The sequence below is a fragment of the Bombina bombina genome, chromosome 6, assembly GCF_027579735.1.
Source record: "Bombina bombina isolate aBomBom1 chromosome 6, aBomBom1.pri, whole genome shotgun sequence".
NCBI classification, from domain to species: Eukaryota; Metazoa; Chordata; class Amphibia; order Anura; family Bombinatoridae; genus Bombina; species Bombina bombina.
Window position 1 is genome coordinate 809,961,789 of NC_069504.1, and position 19,601 is coordinate 809,981,389.

A 19,601-nucleotide genomic window follows, 5' to 3' on the forward strand; every position below is an offset into this window, starting at 1 on the left:
CTTAAAAAACTAATTCCATCTAAACCAAGGATTGTATATAGAAGAGCGCCGACTCTTAAGAACAGACTGGCCCCTAGCAAAATTGTAAGGGATAGGGTCATTTGTTCTGATCATAGACCATGCCAAAAAAGGACCTTTCTGGGCAATTTTGTTCCCCCAACTGGAGTGTACAAATGTTTGAAGAGTAAATGTAATATGTGCAGAGTCATAAAAAGAGGTACCAATACTTTCTCCTCTAATCAAACAGGAGAAGAGTTTAAAATCAGCAAGAGGTTATCTTGTGAGTCGACCTATGTGATCTATTTAGTGAACTGTTCATGTGGAGCCCAATATGTAGGACGCACTAGTCGTGCTATAAAGAAACGTTGGAGTGAACACACTTACAACATTAAGAGGAATTACCTCAAACATAGTCTGTCAAGGCATTGTGCCTTTGCACATAAAGGAAGCACGAAAACGCTGTCAATACTACCTATTGAGCAAATATCTCTAAACAGTAACAATGCCTTCCTTAACTTGCGTCGTAGGGAGACCTACTGGATACATAAACTTCACACCCTGGTACCAGACGGTCTCAATGAATGTGTGGATTTAGCCGCTTTTGACATCTGATTGGCTATACTTATCTAATTTCTGCTTTCCTCTTCAGCACTCATTATATTGGTTTAATGAGTGATCTGAGGGCTCTTAGGTTAGGTACACAGATATATTATCTTACCACTGTCTGTCACCACGAAAATAGGGTTATATATCTATACCTCTATCCTAATGATGTAAATTATATATCCATATCTCTATCTTAATGATGCAAGTCTTTATATATTTTTACTCATTTCTCCATATATCACACATACCCTTCTACCTTCACATACACCTTTATAAAATACACACAAAGGATATGATAGGCTTTTGACACTAATGGTGCTTCTATTAGTATACCATCAATTGGATTTGGTATATAACACACTAACACAATCCTCTATTGCATATATATATTTATACTTTTATTATAATAATTATATTATGTATCATAATATTAGTCACATATACACACAGTCACGTATACACTTATAAATCATCTAGAATTTATCTACACATAATTAGGGTGTACATATGTAGATTATACTACATATAAATATTTGTCGCACCAATAGTCACAATATACACTTTATGGGGCTTTAATTTAGCCAATAACGGGTTCTCTGTCATCTATACCTCTATCTTAATGAATGTCATTAGTCATACTTGCGTTTCCCACAGATCACTACAATATTGCACTTGTTCATTTAGTTTGATGATAATGTAATATATATATATTCCCATATAAATAGACACGCACGAACATAAGTCCTTATTGGGAGATGTTACTATTATGACTGGGCTGATGTTAATATAGTTTACATTTAACAACACATATGACACTTTAGATAGACATATTATATACATTTATCCCAATCAATCTATACATTAGACACATTACATTTAGTTCACGGAAAATTGGTTAGGAGACTACACTGATAGATTATCTTATGCCTTATGAATATCTATAGCTTCTGTTGATAATTAGTTCCGATAATACAACATAGATTAGTAGTTTATCAAATTGTCACCGTTTTATTCATCATCACACAGTTATCACTATTACACTTATGTTGAGGAAAAGGTAACTTCAGATTAAGAACATAGATAGTTAGTCTGTGACGAGGAAGATAATATCTACAACCGTAATGGGATATTGCCCTAACTCTATTTACAGGAAAGTTTGTGATCTAAATAATATAGTGGTATATCCTAATAACTATCCCAGCACACCATGATATACTTTTAGTATCAGAACCTCTCTAAACAAATTGATTAGCATCAGAATATCGCTACGATACTTAGGGGATACACGCATGCGCATCTGTAAGACAGGGACTGACAGATGACATCACACGCATGCGCAGTAACAAGTAGAGAACGCCGTAGGAAATGCCAATATGAAAGTTTACTTTCTATCGACACATCGCCACACGATATAACAATATTAACCTCAAGTAAGGCAAGTATATATTAATACTAACTTCTAGTAAGCTAATGCATCTCTAATACTGCAGAGCCATTAATACGGGGAATTTGTACAACTATATCACGCATATGAGTTCACTAGTCAGTGGTGCCTAACAGGATTATTGATCCTTTGGATGGATAAACATATATGAGAATACATAATGGGGGAATTAAACAAACAAACAAACACTATTGTTGGTACACATCATCCATTACAATGTTATGATCTATAATGGGAGTTGCACTTGTCATCCACTATAGTGAATGTTGATAGGGTAGTCTAAAAAGAAATTTCTTCATGCCACCCCCCTAACAGGTGTGTCCAATTAAAGCTGATACATATGTTGGCTATAAGTAGCAAGTGTTTTAGTTATATGTTGTAAGCCTGATGAAACAGCCTGTGTGCTGAGAAACGCGTCGCTTATTTTTACTTGTTTTTATATAGTAAATATTACTTTTTTTATAAAAACACTTGCTCTTGTGCATTATTTGGACCAAACCTTGGCCTTCATTGGGACCTTTGCTGTTTGCTTCCTGTGGGAACCCTGTCATAGTCTGTTGGGTGACTGTATTGATCCCATCCTGCCTGATTTGCATCACTGGAGATGCTTTACCAATTGTGAGTATATTACTTAAATATAGTAATATATCTTGGGACCAAACTGTACTAGGCCATATAGGCACCCCTGTGTCTCTTTATATTTCCACTACAGATTAATCCTATCTACCCTAGAGGTCGGTCTGCTGGGTGACTGTGATTGATCCCAGACTGCTTCTTTTGCACTAACTGAAGTGCATTTCAAATTGTGAGTTGATACTAGCACGACTAGACCATAATTATTGTGTTGAACAAACAATATTGGGCCATGTGGCGCATCTGTCTCTTTCTTTATTGTAGATCATCCCTATAGGATCCAGGCCGGGTTCTCTACAGATTGCTGCCTAAAGATCACCCTCTATTTCCACTCCTCAGAGACTTTTTATTTGTATATTTGGAATTATTGAAGCATTACCTATTGTTTTTATTTATGTGTGATATTTAGTACAACTATTGATTTAAAGTATTAATTTAATTGATCTATTGTTCACTATACACCTCACTAGGTTTGATATATTGTTATCATTTAGGGCGCCCCCTATTATATAAGAAAGTATGACAACATACTGTATATGGTTATATATAGCTGTAGAATGATTTGCAAAGGGATGTATGGAAAAAAGATATAAGAGAATATGTAAAATTATTATAAAATAAAATGTGAAGACTTGTGCGTAGTTGAAATTATTATATATTATTATATTATTATTATTATCTTCAGCATTAAAAACTATTTACTTTGTCATATTTAGTGAAAGGGTAAATTCTTTTAAGTACAATTTATAGGCTGAACTGTATGAACTTACATTGTTTGTGCTTTGTTACAATGTGATATCTCCACTAACACAGACTCGTCATTCCTTATATCTCCATAGCTGTGAGACTGGCTATCGCCATGGGAACCTGTTTATGTCCTTTCGTAGCATGTATCAGGATGTGCGAGATGCTATGGACTACGTGCATGACTCGGTGAGGTCATAAGAAAGCAGGGGAAGCCCCACACATTATCTCACTGTAATAGCTGACAAACGTACGTGAGAAGAAGCATAACATAGCTATGATAAGAGTAGAGACCAGCCCGTCCATACCTCCTTAACTAAGACTAGGAGTGAGAGGTCTCACAGCCCTTCAATGAGAAGACACCACTCAGCTTGGGAGGTTTCAGTGAGAACGTTTAGGATTATGCAAAACAAACAAACTTGAGAGTATGGCTTATTAAAGTCATACGCAAATAAACTGTGCCCTTTCTGGCTGTTTAAAATCAATAGAAGCTGAACCAGCAGACACACAGGAGCTGACTTATTGTAATTGTGAGTCGCCCTTCCCTCTTGGTTAGTCCTCATTTGCACAACCTTACTGTACAAATATGGCAGGATTTTCTGTACGGCCACAATGTAATGGATATCATAGAAGCACCACCATATTTGTAAAGGCAAATCCATACACTTTTCTTACACCGTAAGCCCTCTTTTGTATTGAGGGCCAGGCATGATGCAGACGGAGACTATACCTCAGTGGGCCCCTTGTAGCAAAACTAATACTGATTGCAGGGCCTGATAAGTCCCCTAGATGTGTAGGCCTGGTGTCAATCGAGACCTTTGAGATCCCTATAGTTACGAACCTGATCTGTGCATAAATTTGCCAAGTATGTAACTACCTTTAAAATATCAACTCATTTTAGTATTATTGGCCAACTTTAATATTTAGCTATAAATATATTTTTATAATCATTTACTTTTCAAACTTCAAAATAATGAGTATGACAAAAGCACAATGAAATGAATCATTGAATTTCAACATCCTCAACTTTTTTATAAAACACATATGCCCCTGATATACTGTAATGTCCCATAGTGATATGAAATGCAAATACTGGGGAACAAGGCAAAACATAGAGGGAATAATATAAACTATGACCAAGTTTAAAGGGACGTGAAACCCTACAAAAAAATATTTTATGATTCAGATAAAGCATTTAGTTTTAAATAACTTTCCGTTTTACTTCTATGATCTAATTTGCTTCTCTTGGCATCCTTTATTTTAAAGCATACCTGGGTAGGCTCAGGAGCTGGGAGTTAGTTGTTGATTGGTGGCTGCCCATATATACCTCTTATCATTGGCTTACCAATGTGTTCAGCTAACTCCCAGTAGTGTATTGCTGCTCCTTCAATAAAGGATACCAAGAAAATGAAGCAAAATTGATAGTAGAAGTAAAGTGGAACATTGTTTAAAAAAATATATGTTCTGCCTGAATCATGAAAGTTTCATGTCTCTTTAAATGTTTATTTTGAGGCACAAAGTATTAATAATTTGTTGTAAACTGATGTTAGCTTCTGTTTTTTCACTAGATTTACAAACTTATTTTGTTTTAGTGCATTAATAACTTGTCACGTGTTAACTGTAACCCTACTCCGATTTCATTTTACTGTTCAGCAAATTGGTAGTTTTTGAAGAAAATGATCACCTCAGAGTATGTTGCTTATCAACTTCAACCCAATAGTATAAAATACTTTTTTTCATGTGTCACCTTCACCTGTGATCAACTCAGTCACAAATATATTTAAAAATATTTAATAAAGTATTTATTTTACATCTATGTCAGGCACTTATGTTTAGTTAAAGGAACATAAAAGTCAGAATTAAAATGTTATGATTTAATTTAAGCATGCAGACGTTTCAACTTACTTCTATTGTCAAATGTACTTTGTTGAAGAGCATAACCGTGGGCACTTAATGGTAGCAGTGTCTGCAACAATATATAATATTGTTAGAAACATTGTTGCCATATGTTTCTCAGAACATGTGCATGCACTTGAACCTGTCTAGATATACTTTATAACAAAGGATACCAACAGAATAAAGTAAATTGGAAAGTGTTTTAAAATTGCACTCTTTAAGAGCAGATTATCTAAAGATATGTTGTAAAGGTATCTACAAGACAAATCAAAATTGGATGTGAAATGTTTTAAATCAGGGCTCTTCAAATCACATGTCGGGTCCCATTACTGGGTCACAACACCATGCTTACTGGGTCGGACTTGTGTGTGTGGTGTGTGCATGTGTTTTATGAGAATGTGTGGCGTTTGTGTGTGTGTTGTTTGTGTGTGTGTTGTATGAGAGTGTGGTGTGTTTATGAGAGTGTGTGTGTGTTTGTGTGTGTGTGTTGTATGAGTGTGTGTGTGTTGTATGAGAGTATGTGTGGTGTTTGTGTGTGTGTTGTATGAGAGTGTGTGTGGTGTTTGTGTGTGTGTATGTGTTCTATGAGAGTGTGTGTGTGTGGTGTGTGTGTTGTATGATAGTGTGGGGCTATTTATCAAAGTGTCAACTATGTTGCATTCGCAGGCGTCAATACGCTCACCAAACATCACGGTCGCGGATCTGAATACAATCTCATTATTTATCAAAAAAGCCGTCAAAAACACGCGCGTCAAGTACGGTGCGAAGAGCATCGGACTGGTGTTAACTAACAGTCATCGATGTTGCGGCTATTCGGGTTTTTCCCAACTTTATTTATACCATTTCATTACTGTCCACGAACAAGCACATTTCTCTTTAGCACATTATTGTATATAGTGTAAATGTATTATTTTTCTGAGCAGGACTAATTGCAAATATAGCAAATAGTGACATATTTGGTGCAAAGTGGAGAGTGAATTATTCTTTTTAATATTGGACATACATATTTTAGTATATATACACACACACACACACACACACACACACACACATATATATATATATACAGGGAGTGCAGAATTATTAGGCAAATGAGTATTTTGACCACATCATCCTCTTTATGCATGTTGTCTTATTCCAAGCTGTATAGGCTTGAACGCCTACTACCAATTAAGCATATTAGGTGATGTGCATCTCTGTAATGAGAAGGGGTGTGGTCTAATGACATCAACACCCTATATCAGGTGTGCATAATTATTAGGCAACTTCCTTTCCTTTGGCAAAATGGGTCAAAAGAAGGACTTGACAGGCTCAGAAAAGTCAAAAATAGTGAGATATCTTGCAGAGGGATGCAGCACTCTTAAAATTGCAAAGCTTCTGAAGCGTGATCATCGAACAATCAAGCGTTTCATTCAAAATAGTCAACAGGGTCGCAAGAAGCGTGTGGAAAAACCAAGGCGCAAAATAACTGCCCATGAACTGAGAAAAGTCAAGCGTGCAGCTGCCAAGATGCCACTTGCCACCAGTTTGGCCATATTTCAGAGCTGCAACATCACTGGAGTGCCCAAAAGCACAAGGTGTGCAATACTCAGAGACATGGCCAAGGTAAGAGGCTGAAAGACGACCACCACTGAACAAGACACACAAGCTGAAACGTCAAGACTGGGCCAAGAAATATCTCAAGACTGATTTTTCTAAGGTTTTATGGACTGATGAAATGAGAGTGAGTCTTGATGGGCCAGATGGATGGGCCCGTGGCTGGATTGGTAAAGGGCAGAGAGCTCCAGTCCGACTCAGACGCCAGCAAGGTGGAGGTGGAGTACTGGTTTGGGCTGGTATCATCAAAGATGAGCTTGTGGGGCCTTTTCGGGTTGAGGATGGAGTCAAGCTCAACTCCCAGTCCTACTGCCAGTTTCTGGAAGACACCTTCTTCAAGCAGTGGTACAGGAAGAAGTCTGCATCCTTCAAGAAAAACATGATTTTCATGCAGGACAATGCTCCATCACACGCGTCCAAGTACTCCACAGCGTGGCTGGCAAGAAAGGGTATAAAAGAAGAAAATCTAATGACATGGCCTCCTTGTTCACCTGATCTGAACCCCATTGAGAACCTGTGGTCCATCATAAAATGTGAGATTTACAAGGAGGGAAAACAGTACACCTCTCTGAACAGTGTCTGGGAGGCTGTGGTTGCTGCTGCACGCAATGTTGATGGTGAACAGATCAAAACACTGACAGAATCCATGGATGGCAGGCTTTTGAGTGTCCTTGCAAAGAAAGGTGGCTATATTGGTCACTGATTTGTTTTTGTTTTGTTTTTGAATGTCAGAAATGTATATTTGTGAATGTTGAGATGTTATATTGGTTTCACTGGTAAAAATAAATAATTGAAATGGGTATATATTTGTTTTTTGTTAAGTTGCCTAATAATTATGCACAGTAATAGTCACCTGCATACACAGATATCCCCCTAAAATAGCTAAAACTAAAAACAAACTAAAAACTACTTCCAAAAATATTCAGCTTTGATATTAATGAGTTTTTTGGGTTCATTGAGAACATGGTTGTTGTTCAATAATAAAATTAATCCTCAAAAATACAACTTGCCTAATAATTCTGCACTCCCTGTATGTGTGTGTGTGTTATGTCGGAAATCTTTTGCTAACATATTTACATGTCCCGGAGTTCCTTTTTTTGTTCTAAACAATGTTGTCTGTCATATCTCTGTGTTTATTTATACCACTATATGTATATATTGTAAATGTATTATTATTCTGAGCAGTATTAATTGCAAATTTAACATGTAATCAGAGTATCATATGTGTTTATTTGCAATCTATGGATATTTTAAAGGGATAGGAAATTAAAAATGTAAGTTGCACTAGTGGGCGCTAGCTGCTAATTAGTGCCTGCACACATTTAATAATAAAAGTGAATGGGAAAGTTGTTTAAAATTGTATGTTCTGTCCAAATCATGAAATAATATTTTGGGGTTTCCTGTCCCTTTAAGAGCTGGGCCAGGTTTCTCTCTGCACGTGTCTAACCCCTCCTGATTGAAATCTATTTTTAAAAAACACCCCTTCACAGGTGCTATAAAATAGGCTAGCATATAAAATGACATTTCTTACTGAAAAAGAAATTCAAGAGAAGGAAGAAATACACTGAAAATAGCATGCCAGTAAAGAGGTGATTTTAATTTCTGCTGTATCTGATTCATGACAGTTTAAAGTTAGGTTGGCTATCCCTTCTATTGAATTAAACATTAATTCGAATTTAAAAATCCTTGTCTAAAATATTACACTGTGTGTCCTAATGTCAGCATCAATGTTTATCTTTAATACTAATTTCACATATACATACTTTCAAAGTATAATACACAATGTAACAAATGGCACTTACAAGTTCTGAAGAGTGATCAAGGACCCAAGTATCGAGCAATTTGATTTGTTAGTGATAGTTTATAATGTGTAATTGAATCAGATTGGCTGATGTTATAAATCATGTGATTATGCATATTCCAATCAAAAGTGTTGGAAAAATTCACTAGTCTGTGGGTTATTTAGGAGTTTGCGTCATAATTGGTGCGAAAAGTGTTGCGTCAAATATGGCACAAAGTGGTGAGTGGGACTTGTATTACATGGCTTAAACATGTTGTGTATTTATTTCATTTGTATCTCTATCTATTATAGTTTGGGGCAAAACTTTGCACCACATATGTAGAAATAATATTGTCCCCTTGATTTGTAATGAGAGATAAAGATGTAACATAATCCATAAGTAGTCATGTATTTTTAATTTTTATCCCTATATCTACTAGTGAACCAAATGTGGAGCAATAATATTGTTTGATTTGAAAAGGGTATACAATTTTAATAAAGTTTCTAATTTACTTTTATTATGTAGTATACTTCTTCTCTTGCAGCATCGAACATAAGCTTTCTGTGTTTTCCGACTCCCATTAAGTTCTATGGCATCCGCGACTCAAAGGGTGGCGGATTGAAAACCAGGTACGATGAGTCGGAAAAAATGCAAGTGTAACTGTAGAAATGTTGATAACTTCGTGAGAGCTTCAAATAGTGTCGAATAGGAGGGCGAATGAACACGAATCCGCTCGATTTTGCAGATTTTCAACTCGCATCGATTTGAGTCAGATTGTTACATCACAAATTTCAACATTTGCCGATCTTGACACTTTGATAATTACGGCTGATCAATCTCGCGACAATTATGACACAGAATTCCAGCGTATTTTCAGTTGACGCTCTGATAAATAGGCCTCTGTGTGTGGTGTTTGTGTGTGTTTTATGAGAGTGTGGTATGTTGTATGAGAGTGTGTGTGGTGTTTGTGTGTGTGTTGTATGAGAGTGTGGTGTGTTGTATGAGAGTGTGTGTGGTGTTTGTGTGTGTGTTGTATGAGTGTGTGTGTGGTGTTTGTGTGTGTTGTGTGTGGTGTTTGTGTTGTATGAGTATGTGTGCGTTATTACCTTTTACAACACTGTAAGTTTGATTACAATTAGGAATAAAGTGCGCACACATTTTAGTCACTTTGCCAAAAAGTGCATCTATCTTGTATATTACTTCAAAAAATTTCAGACCAAGCATAAAAATAGGGTGGTATCATGGCAATGCGTCTTGAGAAAATTTTTGAAGAACCCTGCTGTAAAGTAGTGAAACTCTTGTTTGAAGGAAATCTCACAAAGGGCCAATAATAGATTGGATGATAACATCTCAAATTATTTATATATATATATATATATATATATATATATATATATATATATATATATATATATATATATATATTTATTTATTTATATATATATATATATATATATATATATATATATATATATATATATATATATATATATATATATATATATACATACAAAAGAAGTGACCAGCGCTCAATAAGATCCTATCATAAGCTTAACTCTAGATAGATATCTGGGATCAAAGGGTGTATAAAGATCTGTGTATGGAGATATCTAGTTAGATGTGACTGGTAGTATTGTGCAGCATGAACCAATGATTGAGTGTACCCCTAGCCCAGTAGGTAAAATATAGAAAAAAGAGAACAAATCTTGGTAATTCAGCGCAACCAAATACAGTCAAATAGCAAATCTAAGAAATATATAGAAATAGTTCAAAACATTCTTGAATATGTTCCACGTTGGTGCAGGAGTCAAATAAAAAGTATAATAAATGGATGGATGTCTCCTTACCGGAAAATACCTCAATCATATGAGGTAATGAATGATCATGTAAGGAGTATTAGCCGTCCCTTCTTGACTTGGCGGGTTGGAGTGCCTCAGAGTTGTGGTCTTGGGAACGGGTTGTCCTGGGGTCCTTCCCTGCGAACTTGTGTATGGTCTTTATCTTGTGGAAACTTCCAAAGTTGTTGTAGCTTGAGCCTAAGTGCCTCTCCGGAGTATGGTACTTCGGACAGTATTCTCTGGTCCTCAGTTTCTCAGGTAGCTGATTTGAGAGAGATATTGTACGGCAAATAGACTGACATACTGTGCACTCCTCTTTTTTTCCTTTCTGAAAGCACGGCTCACAAAGTAAGCTCCTTTATTTGTTTCAATCGGTCGCCGTTCTTAGCTGCTACAGCAGCCCACGGCTAAAAAAATATTTTGCTAAGAGGTTACGTTTTCACCTCTTAGCAAAAAAATATTTTAGCCGTGGGCTGCTGTAGCAGCTAAGAATGGCGACCGATTGAAACAAATAAAAGGAGCTTACTACATGAAGTTTCTTATACTTCATCAATTAAAGACCCCTTTATTTGTTTCAACAGTCAATCCTAGTGTTTGTAAAACGCTAGGATTGACTTTCACTTTAAAGAATGCCTGGGATAAGCATAAGGCTATCCTACGTACTAGATGAGTTTATACTTTCATGAAATATTGGGCAGACTTGCTGGGCCTACGGTTCTTATCTGCCTTCAAAATCTATGTTTCTATATACAAACACATACATACACGTGTGTGTGTGTGTATGTGTATATATATATGTGTGTGTGTGTGTATATGTGTATATATATGTGTGTGTGTATATGTGTATATATATGTGTGTGTGTGTGTGTATGTGTATATATATATGTGTGTGTGTGTGTATATGTGTATATATATGTGTGTGTGTATATGTGTATATATATGTGTGTGTGTGTGTGTATGTGTATATATATGTGTGTGTGTGTGCATATGTGTATATATATGTGTGTGTGTGTTTATATATATATATATATTATTATTATATATTATATTATTATTATTGGCCCTTTGTGAGATTTCCTTCAAACAAGAATTTCACTACTTTACAGCAGGGTTCTTCAAAAATGTTCTCAAGACGCATTGCCTTCATTGCTAGGATTGACTTTCACTAGCGTCATTACAACTTCTTGTGGAAGTTTATTCCATGAATCAATCCTCCTATTTGTAAAGAAGTGCATCAGCAAAAGACTCCTGAATATATTACCCTTCAGATTGAGATCATGACACCTTGTTCTTGAATTTTTCTTTTTATGAAAAATACTCATTGCCTCAGCTTTACTAAGCCCTTTAATATACTTGAAAGTTCCTTTCATAGCACCTCTTTCCCTTCTCCTCGCTAAACTATACATATTTAAAGGGACATAGTGTTATACATTAGCAGGAGCACTAGATGGCAGCGCTATTTCCTGTCATGTAGTGCTTCTGTCATGTGCACGCTACCAACCTAGGTATCCCTTCAACAAAGAAGAACATGAGAACAAAGCAAATTTGATAATAGAAGTAAATTGGAAAATTGTATTCTCTATCTGAATAACGAAAGAAAATGTTTGGGTTCAATATCCCTTTAAGTCATTGCACCTCTCCTGGTGCGTTTTATTTTTTTAGACCCTGTACCATTTTTGTAGCCCTCCTTTGCACAGATGCCAGATTGTTTATATCCTTCTGAAGATATGGACTCCAGAACTGCACACAATACTCAAGATGAGGCCTAACTAATGAACTGTAAAGTGGCATAAGAACCTTATTATTTTTGCTGCAAATACCTTGAGCAATACATCCAAGCAAGCATTCTGCTGGCCTCGCTCCCTGTAATACCACATTGTTTTCTAAATTTGAAATCATCTGAAATAATAATTCCCAAGTCCCGTTCCACATTTTGTAACGGTCATAAAACTATCATTGAGTCTGTTATTAACGTTTTGATTTTCTCTCCTAAATGCATAATTTTAAACTTTGCAGTGTTAAACTTTAGATCCCAGTCATTTGTCCAATCCTCCAAATGTTGTATATTACCTCTTATTCTGTCCATCCTACCCCCCCCCCCAGAACACCTAGTCACTTACAAATTTTTGTATCATCTGCAAACATACTTTCCCCTGTAGTCCTTTGCTGATGTATCTGATAAATATGATACATGACTGACTTCTAAGTAACGCCACCAGTAACAGTCCCCTCTGCTAAATGTACTCCATTTACTAAGACACTTTCACCTAGATTACGAGTTTTGCGTTAGAGGCTATGCGGTGCTAACGAGCAGTTTATGCTCACTGCTCACTTACAGACAGCGCTGGTATTACGGGTTTTTACAACCCAGACAAGAAAATGTTGCTGCTTACCGCACTCCAATACCAGTGCTGCTTACGTTAGCGGTGAGCTGGTGTAACGTGCTCATGCACGATTTCCCCATAGGAATCAACGGAGCCGGCTGAAAAAATGTCTAACACCTGCAAAAAAGCAGTGTAAAGCTCCTTAACACAGCCCCATTGATTCCTATGGGGAAATACAATTTATGTCTACACCTAACACCCTAACATGAACCCCGAGTCTAAACACCCCTAATCTTATACTTATTAACCCCTAATCTGCCGCCCCGACATCGCCGCAACCTACATTATATTATTAACCCCTAATCTGCCGCTCCGGAAACACTCCGCCACCTACATTATACTTATGAACCCCTAATCTGCTGCCCCCAACATCGCCGAACCCTACATTATATTTATTAACCCCTACTCTGCCTCCCCCAATGTCGCCGCAACCTACCTACACCTCTTAACCCCTAATCTGCTGCCCCCAATGTCGCCGCCACTATAATAAACATATTAACCCCTAAACCACCACACTCCCGCCTCGCAAACATTAGTTAAATATTATTAACCCCTAATCTGCCGGCCCTAACATCGATGCCACCTACCTACGTTTATTAACCCCTAATCTGCCGCCCCCACGTCGCCGCCACTATATTAAAGTTATTAACCCCTAAACCTAAGTCTAACCCTAAACCTAACACCCCCTAACTTAAATATAATTAAAAGAAATCTAAATAAAATTACTATAATTAACTAAATTATTCCTATTTAAAACTAAATACTTACCTGTAAAATAAACCCTAAGCTAGCTACAATATAACTAAACTATATCTAAAGTACAAAAAACACACTAAATTACAGAAAATAATAAACAAATTACAAGATTTTTAAACTAATTACACCTAATCTAATCTCCCTAACAAAATATAACCCCCCCCAAAAAATAAAAAAGCCCTACCCTACACTAAATTACAAATAGCCATTAAAAGGGCCCTTTGCGGGGCATTGCCCCAAAGTAATCAGCTCTCTTACCTGTAAAAAAAAATTACAAATCCCCCCCCAACATTAAAACCCACCACTCACACAACCAACTCTACTCTAAAACCCACCCAATCCCCCCCTTAAAAAAACCTAACACTAACCCCTTGAAGATCACCTTACCGGGAGAAGTCTTCACCCAACCGGATAGAATTCTATCAGCCAATCGGAATTAAAAAAACCTAACACTAACCCCTTGAAGATCACCTTACCGGGAGAAGTCTTCACCCAACCGGATAGAATTCTATCAGCCAATCGGAATTAAGGTAGAAAAAAATCCTATTGGCTGATTGAAGTTCAATCCTATTGGCTGATCCAATCGGCCAATAGAATGCAAGCTCAATCTTATTGGCTGATTGGATCAGCCAATAGGATTGAACTTCAATCCTATTGGCTGATTGCCTCAGCCAATAGGATTTTTTCTACCTTAATTCCGATTGGCTGATAGAATTCTATCAGCCAATCGGAATTGAAGGGACGCCATCTTGGACGACGTCACTTAAAGGTACCTTCATTCTGTGTTAGCCATCGATTGAAGAGGATGCTCCACGTCGGATGTCTTGAAGATGGACCCGCTCCGCGCCGGATGGATGAAGATAGAAGATGCCGTCTGGATGAAGACTTCTGTCCGTCTGGAGGACCACTTTGCCTGGCTTGGATGAAGACTTCTCCCGGCTTCGTTGACGACTTCGGCCCGGTTGGATGAAGACTTCTCCCGATAAGGTGATCTTCAAGTGGTTAGTGTTAGGTTTTTTAAGGGGGGGGATTGGGTGGGTTTTAGAGTAGGGTTGGTTGTGTGGGTGGTGGGTTTTAATGTTGGGAGGGGGGGGTTTGTAATTTTTTTTACAGGTAAAAGAGCTGATTACTTTGGGGCAATGTCCCGCAAAAGGCCCTTTTAAGGGCTATTTGTAATTTAGTGTAGGGTAGGCCTTTTTTATTTTGGGGGGGGCTTTTTTATTTTGTTAGGGGGATTAGGTGTAATTAGTTTAAAAATCTTGTAATTTGTTTATTATTTTCTGTAATTTAGTGTGTTTTTTTGTACTTTAGATAATTTAATTTATTTGTATTCAATTGTTGTTAAATTAGTTAATTTATTTATTATAGTGTAGTGTTAGGTGTAATTGTAACTTAGGTTAGGTTTTATTTTAGATAGGTAGTTAGTAAATAGTTAATAACTATTTAGTAACTATTCTACCTAGTTAAAATAAATACAAACTTGCCTGTAAAATAAAAATAAACCCTAAGCTAGCTACAATGTAACTATTAGTTATATTGTAGCTAGCTTAGGGTTTATTTTATAGGTATTTAGTTTTAAATAGGAATTATATAGTTAATGATTTATTTAGATTTATTTAAATTATATTTAAGTTAGGGGGTGTTAGGGTTAGACTTAGATTTAGGGGTTAATTACTTTAATATAGTGGCAGCGACGTTGGGGTGGCAGATTAGGGGTTAATAAATGTAGGTAGGTGTCGGCGATGTTAGGGACGGCAGATTAGGGGTTAATAATATTTAACTAATGTTTGCGAGGTGGGAGTGCGGCGGTTTAGGGGTTAATATATTTATTATAGCGGCGGCGATGTCCGGTTCGGCAGATTAGGGGTTAAAAATGTAATGTTAGTGTTTGCGATGTGGGGGGCCTCGGTTTAGGGGTTAATAGGTAGTTTATGGGTGTTAGTGTACTTTTTAGCACTTTAGTTAAGCGTTTTATGCTACGGCGTTGTAGTGTAAAACTCTTAACTACTGACTTTAAAATGCGGTACCAGGCTTGACAGGAGAGGGTGTACCGCTCACTTTTTGTCAGACTCGTAATACCGGCGCTATTCAAGTCCCATTGAAAAAAGAGGATACGTAATTTACGTAAGTGGATTTGCGGTATTTCCAAGTCTGGCCAAAAAAGTGAGCGGTACACCTGTATCTGCAAGACTCGTAATACCAGCGGGTGTTAAAAAGCAGCGTTGGGACCGGCCAATGCTGCTTTTTAAGCCTAACACACAACTCGTAATCTAGCCGTTTATTTTTTATCCATTAAGCCATCATTCTACCCAGTTCACAATTTTTGAGTCAGGACCAAGGAGATACAGTTTGTTAATTAGTTTGTTGAAATCTAGATATACTACATCAACTGCACCACCCTGGTCTAAGACTTTTGTTATATAATCAAAGAAGCCAATTAGATTAGTCTGACATGATTTCCCTGAAGTAAAACTATGCTAATTTTTATCCTCTAAATTGTTTGTCTTTATGTAAGTCATAATTCTTTCTTTTAAGACACGTTACATTAATTTCCCTACTACTGAAGTTAAACTAACTGGCCTGTACTTATCAGATTCCATACTGACTCCCTTTTTTATAAAGAGATACTACATTACCTATTCTTCAATCATCTGCAGGAACTCCGGTCAATAGTGCCTGATTAAACAGATCATTTAGTGGGGCAGTTAGCAAAGATCAAAGTTCCTTTAAAACCCTTGGATATTATCAGGACCCATAATAATAAATATGATAGACAGACAGATAATAAATAGAAACTCGCATCATTATTCGGGATTGACAAATATTTTGCAACATTCCAAAAATGAAAACAATTTTAACATGTTCGTTTGTTCGTTCGTTTCGAATTTTGAATGTTTGATTTTCTCTAATAATTTGATTCAAATTATGCAATATTCGAATTTGAAAAATGTGAATCTCTATATATTTGTAATAGTATTTCTAATGCTCTCTGTAACTGTAATATTTGAATTATGCTATATTCGAATTGGTATATTTGTATCTATTTTATATCAATTTATTAAATTCCCTACCACATGAACTCTTGAACTTCTAAATAGTATTTGTTAAATCAAATGTTACATTCAAAATTTCAAATGTGGCTATTCAATCTAATTATGAACATTCTAAAATGAAAGGAAAATTTGAAAACCGGAAATAACATTAGGTTATCAAATTTTAATGGATTTTCATTCTTGTCAACATTTGATTGTACAAAATGAATGTCCACAGGACTATTGATTCTACCGAACAAATTACACTATCAGCACATTTGCCCATCCCTAGTCATTATACAGTACAGTGTGATCACTGCCAGTGTAATACATACTCAGTATCAGTACACACACACACACATACATTCAAAAATCACTATACAGAGAATCATGTATATTATTGGGTAGATCCGCTACTATAGATAGTAGACCTGTGCATTCGGTAGTTTCATTCACTGCCGAATGTGAAAGATGGTGGCTGCTCCCGGCATTCAACTCTATTCGGAGATGGATTTCTTCTTGTGAAAGTGCAAAACACTAAGATCTGGATTTGAACAGATTTTAGTGTGTTGCACTTTCACAAGAAATCCGGCGCTGAAAAGAAATAAATGCTGCTGGCCTTCCACATTCAGCAGCTAAAATAAACTGCCGAATGCACATGATAGATAGATAGATAGATAGATAGATAGATAGATAGAACGTAGCATTTCACTAACACGTCACTGGATTAAAAACCTTTAATTAATTGAAGTAGATAGACTATAGCTATTTCAGCTATAGGGGCCGATTTATCAATGTCTGTCCAACATGATACGGTCCGACAGACATCGCTGAATGCCGACAGCATAATTTATTGGGTGGAGTAAGCAGATACATAACATAAATGTTGCTAATGGGCATTCATATGAAGCAGGAAGAATAACAAGGATGAGTATTTTAAGGGGGGGGGAACAACCAGTTGGTTCAAACAACTTTATTAAAGGACCAGTCAACACAGTAGATTTGCATAATCAACAAATGCAAGATAACAAGACAATGCAATAGCACTTAATCTTTACTTCAAATGAGTAATAGATTTTTTTTCTGACAATTTTAAAAGTTATGTCTTTCCACTCCCCCTGTACCATGTGACAGCCATCACCCATTCACAAATGCATACACGCTTATTCTTGCACATGCTCAGTAAGAGCTAGTGACTCAAAAAGTTTAAATATAAAAAGACTGTGCACATTTTGTTAATGGAAGTAAATTGGAAAGTTGTTTAAAATTGGATGCTCTATCTCAATAATGAAAGGTTAATTTTGATTGAGTGTCCCTTTAAGTAATTCATTTTTTTAGAAGTATCATTGACAGCAAATGAAAAATTGGGAAGTTGGAATTTGCTGCAAAAAAAATCAATTTATAAGCATATAAAAGAACTAGCATGCTAATAAATATTTAATTTACTTCTCTTTATTTACAGGGTGTCCTGAAAGAGAAAACGCTAAAGGATCTACAGAAATATGTTCTCAGAGATGTGAGTTAAATCGATTATTCTCATTAATATAAATAAGCTGTGAGATCTAAAGGGATATTCATTGCCTATGAAAGAACAACATTTATACATGTGCAATATATTTCTATGTCTAAAAAAAATGTTAAAGGGACATTGTACGCTAACATTTTCTCTACTTTAATGTTTTCCCTATGGTCCATTTGACATGCTGGAGTGTATTTCTTTACAATTGTTTACAAACAGCTCGTTTATCTTTGTTATTTTACTTGAAATAGCAGTTTTTGCCTGTGAAAACCATCACCTAAAGGAAAATATAAATAAAAAACATATCTGTAGAAATGCTATGTAAACAGGAAACAATGGCCCTGATTAATTTCCCAGTGGGGGGCAGGTGAGTGCTCAGCCATAAGTTTTTCAATACCTAGCTATGGGCTTGCTTCCATTGAGCCGTAATTATTTTTGCGCTAGTCACAAACCGATAAATATGCTGTCGGAAGCTATTTCGTTTCTTGACTGCTTCCGATGGCGTGTTATACCTCAATAATTTCACAACCCATAAAAAGTATTAGAAGCCATTAAGCGATAACTTATACCAGGTTTCCAATGAAAGCGCAAACCTTTAATACACTGTTGATACATTGAGAAAAATTACACCCAGCTCACCTAGGTGTAAAAGAGGAAAAATTAGCTTTTTGAGACCTATTTGCCAGTGAAATTTTAAAACTTGCAAATAATGTAAGTGTTTCAATGTAGAAAAATATGTAATATTTGTTGTTGTCCCATTTATAGGCATAGTCACACTTATGTTCTTATATAAAAATATATGCAAGCACATATCTACAAAATTCAAACTAGACCTAGGCATAGGGCAGCAATACATATTACATATATTAATAAAGTAGAAAATATAATTATAATAAAAAATAGTATTTGCATATAAATAAGTGTATCTTTGTTCTTGTTTCTCTTTAGATGTAATTACAGATAAGTAGTGCAGGTGTTAAATGTTCATTTTATAGTGTAAGGTAGGGTTACCATAGCAACCAAGTAACATTCACATAAATAATAGGCCACATATATTCACTGTGATTAGGCAGTGAGCCTGTGATGCGCTAGTTTAAAAAAAATGCTGCGGTTAAGAGTATGGCTTCGCTTAGAGAGGTAAATATACCTTTAGTGCAGATTTATGTAACATGTTTCAAAGTGTTTACTGTCCCTTTAAATAAGTATTTAACTCTCCCACTCGAGCATTAACTCTGCTAGAAGTAAGCTTTTTGCGCACGTCAGAGAGCACTCATATTACAAGTTGAAACTAAACTGTTTTCGTTTGCGTGCTAACCCATTGGGTTTAAAAAGCCGGACTTAGAATATCACGCAAGTCAATGGAGAAAAAACA

At 36.2% G+C, this 19,601-nt stretch overlaps 1 protein-coding gene across 3 annotated transcripts in view; it reads left to right on the forward strand.

Annotated features, from left to right (window-relative positions):
- Nucleotides 1-19,601, forward strand: part of LOC128663707 (cytosolic purine 5'-nucleotidase-like) — a 326,364-nt gene that overhangs the window by 187,400 nt on the left and 119,363 nt on the right. For all 3 annotated transcript variants that reach the window (XM_053718156.1, XM_053718154.1, XM_053718155.1), the window contains exons 7-8: nucleotides 3,523-3,616; nucleotides 18,173-18,226. In XM_053718156.1, the coding sequence (XP_053574131.1) occupies nucleotides 3,523-3,616; nucleotides 18,173-18,226 (148 nt within the window). The remainder of the gene's footprint in view (nucleotides 1-3,522; nucleotides 3,617-18,172; nucleotides 18,227-19,601) is intronic.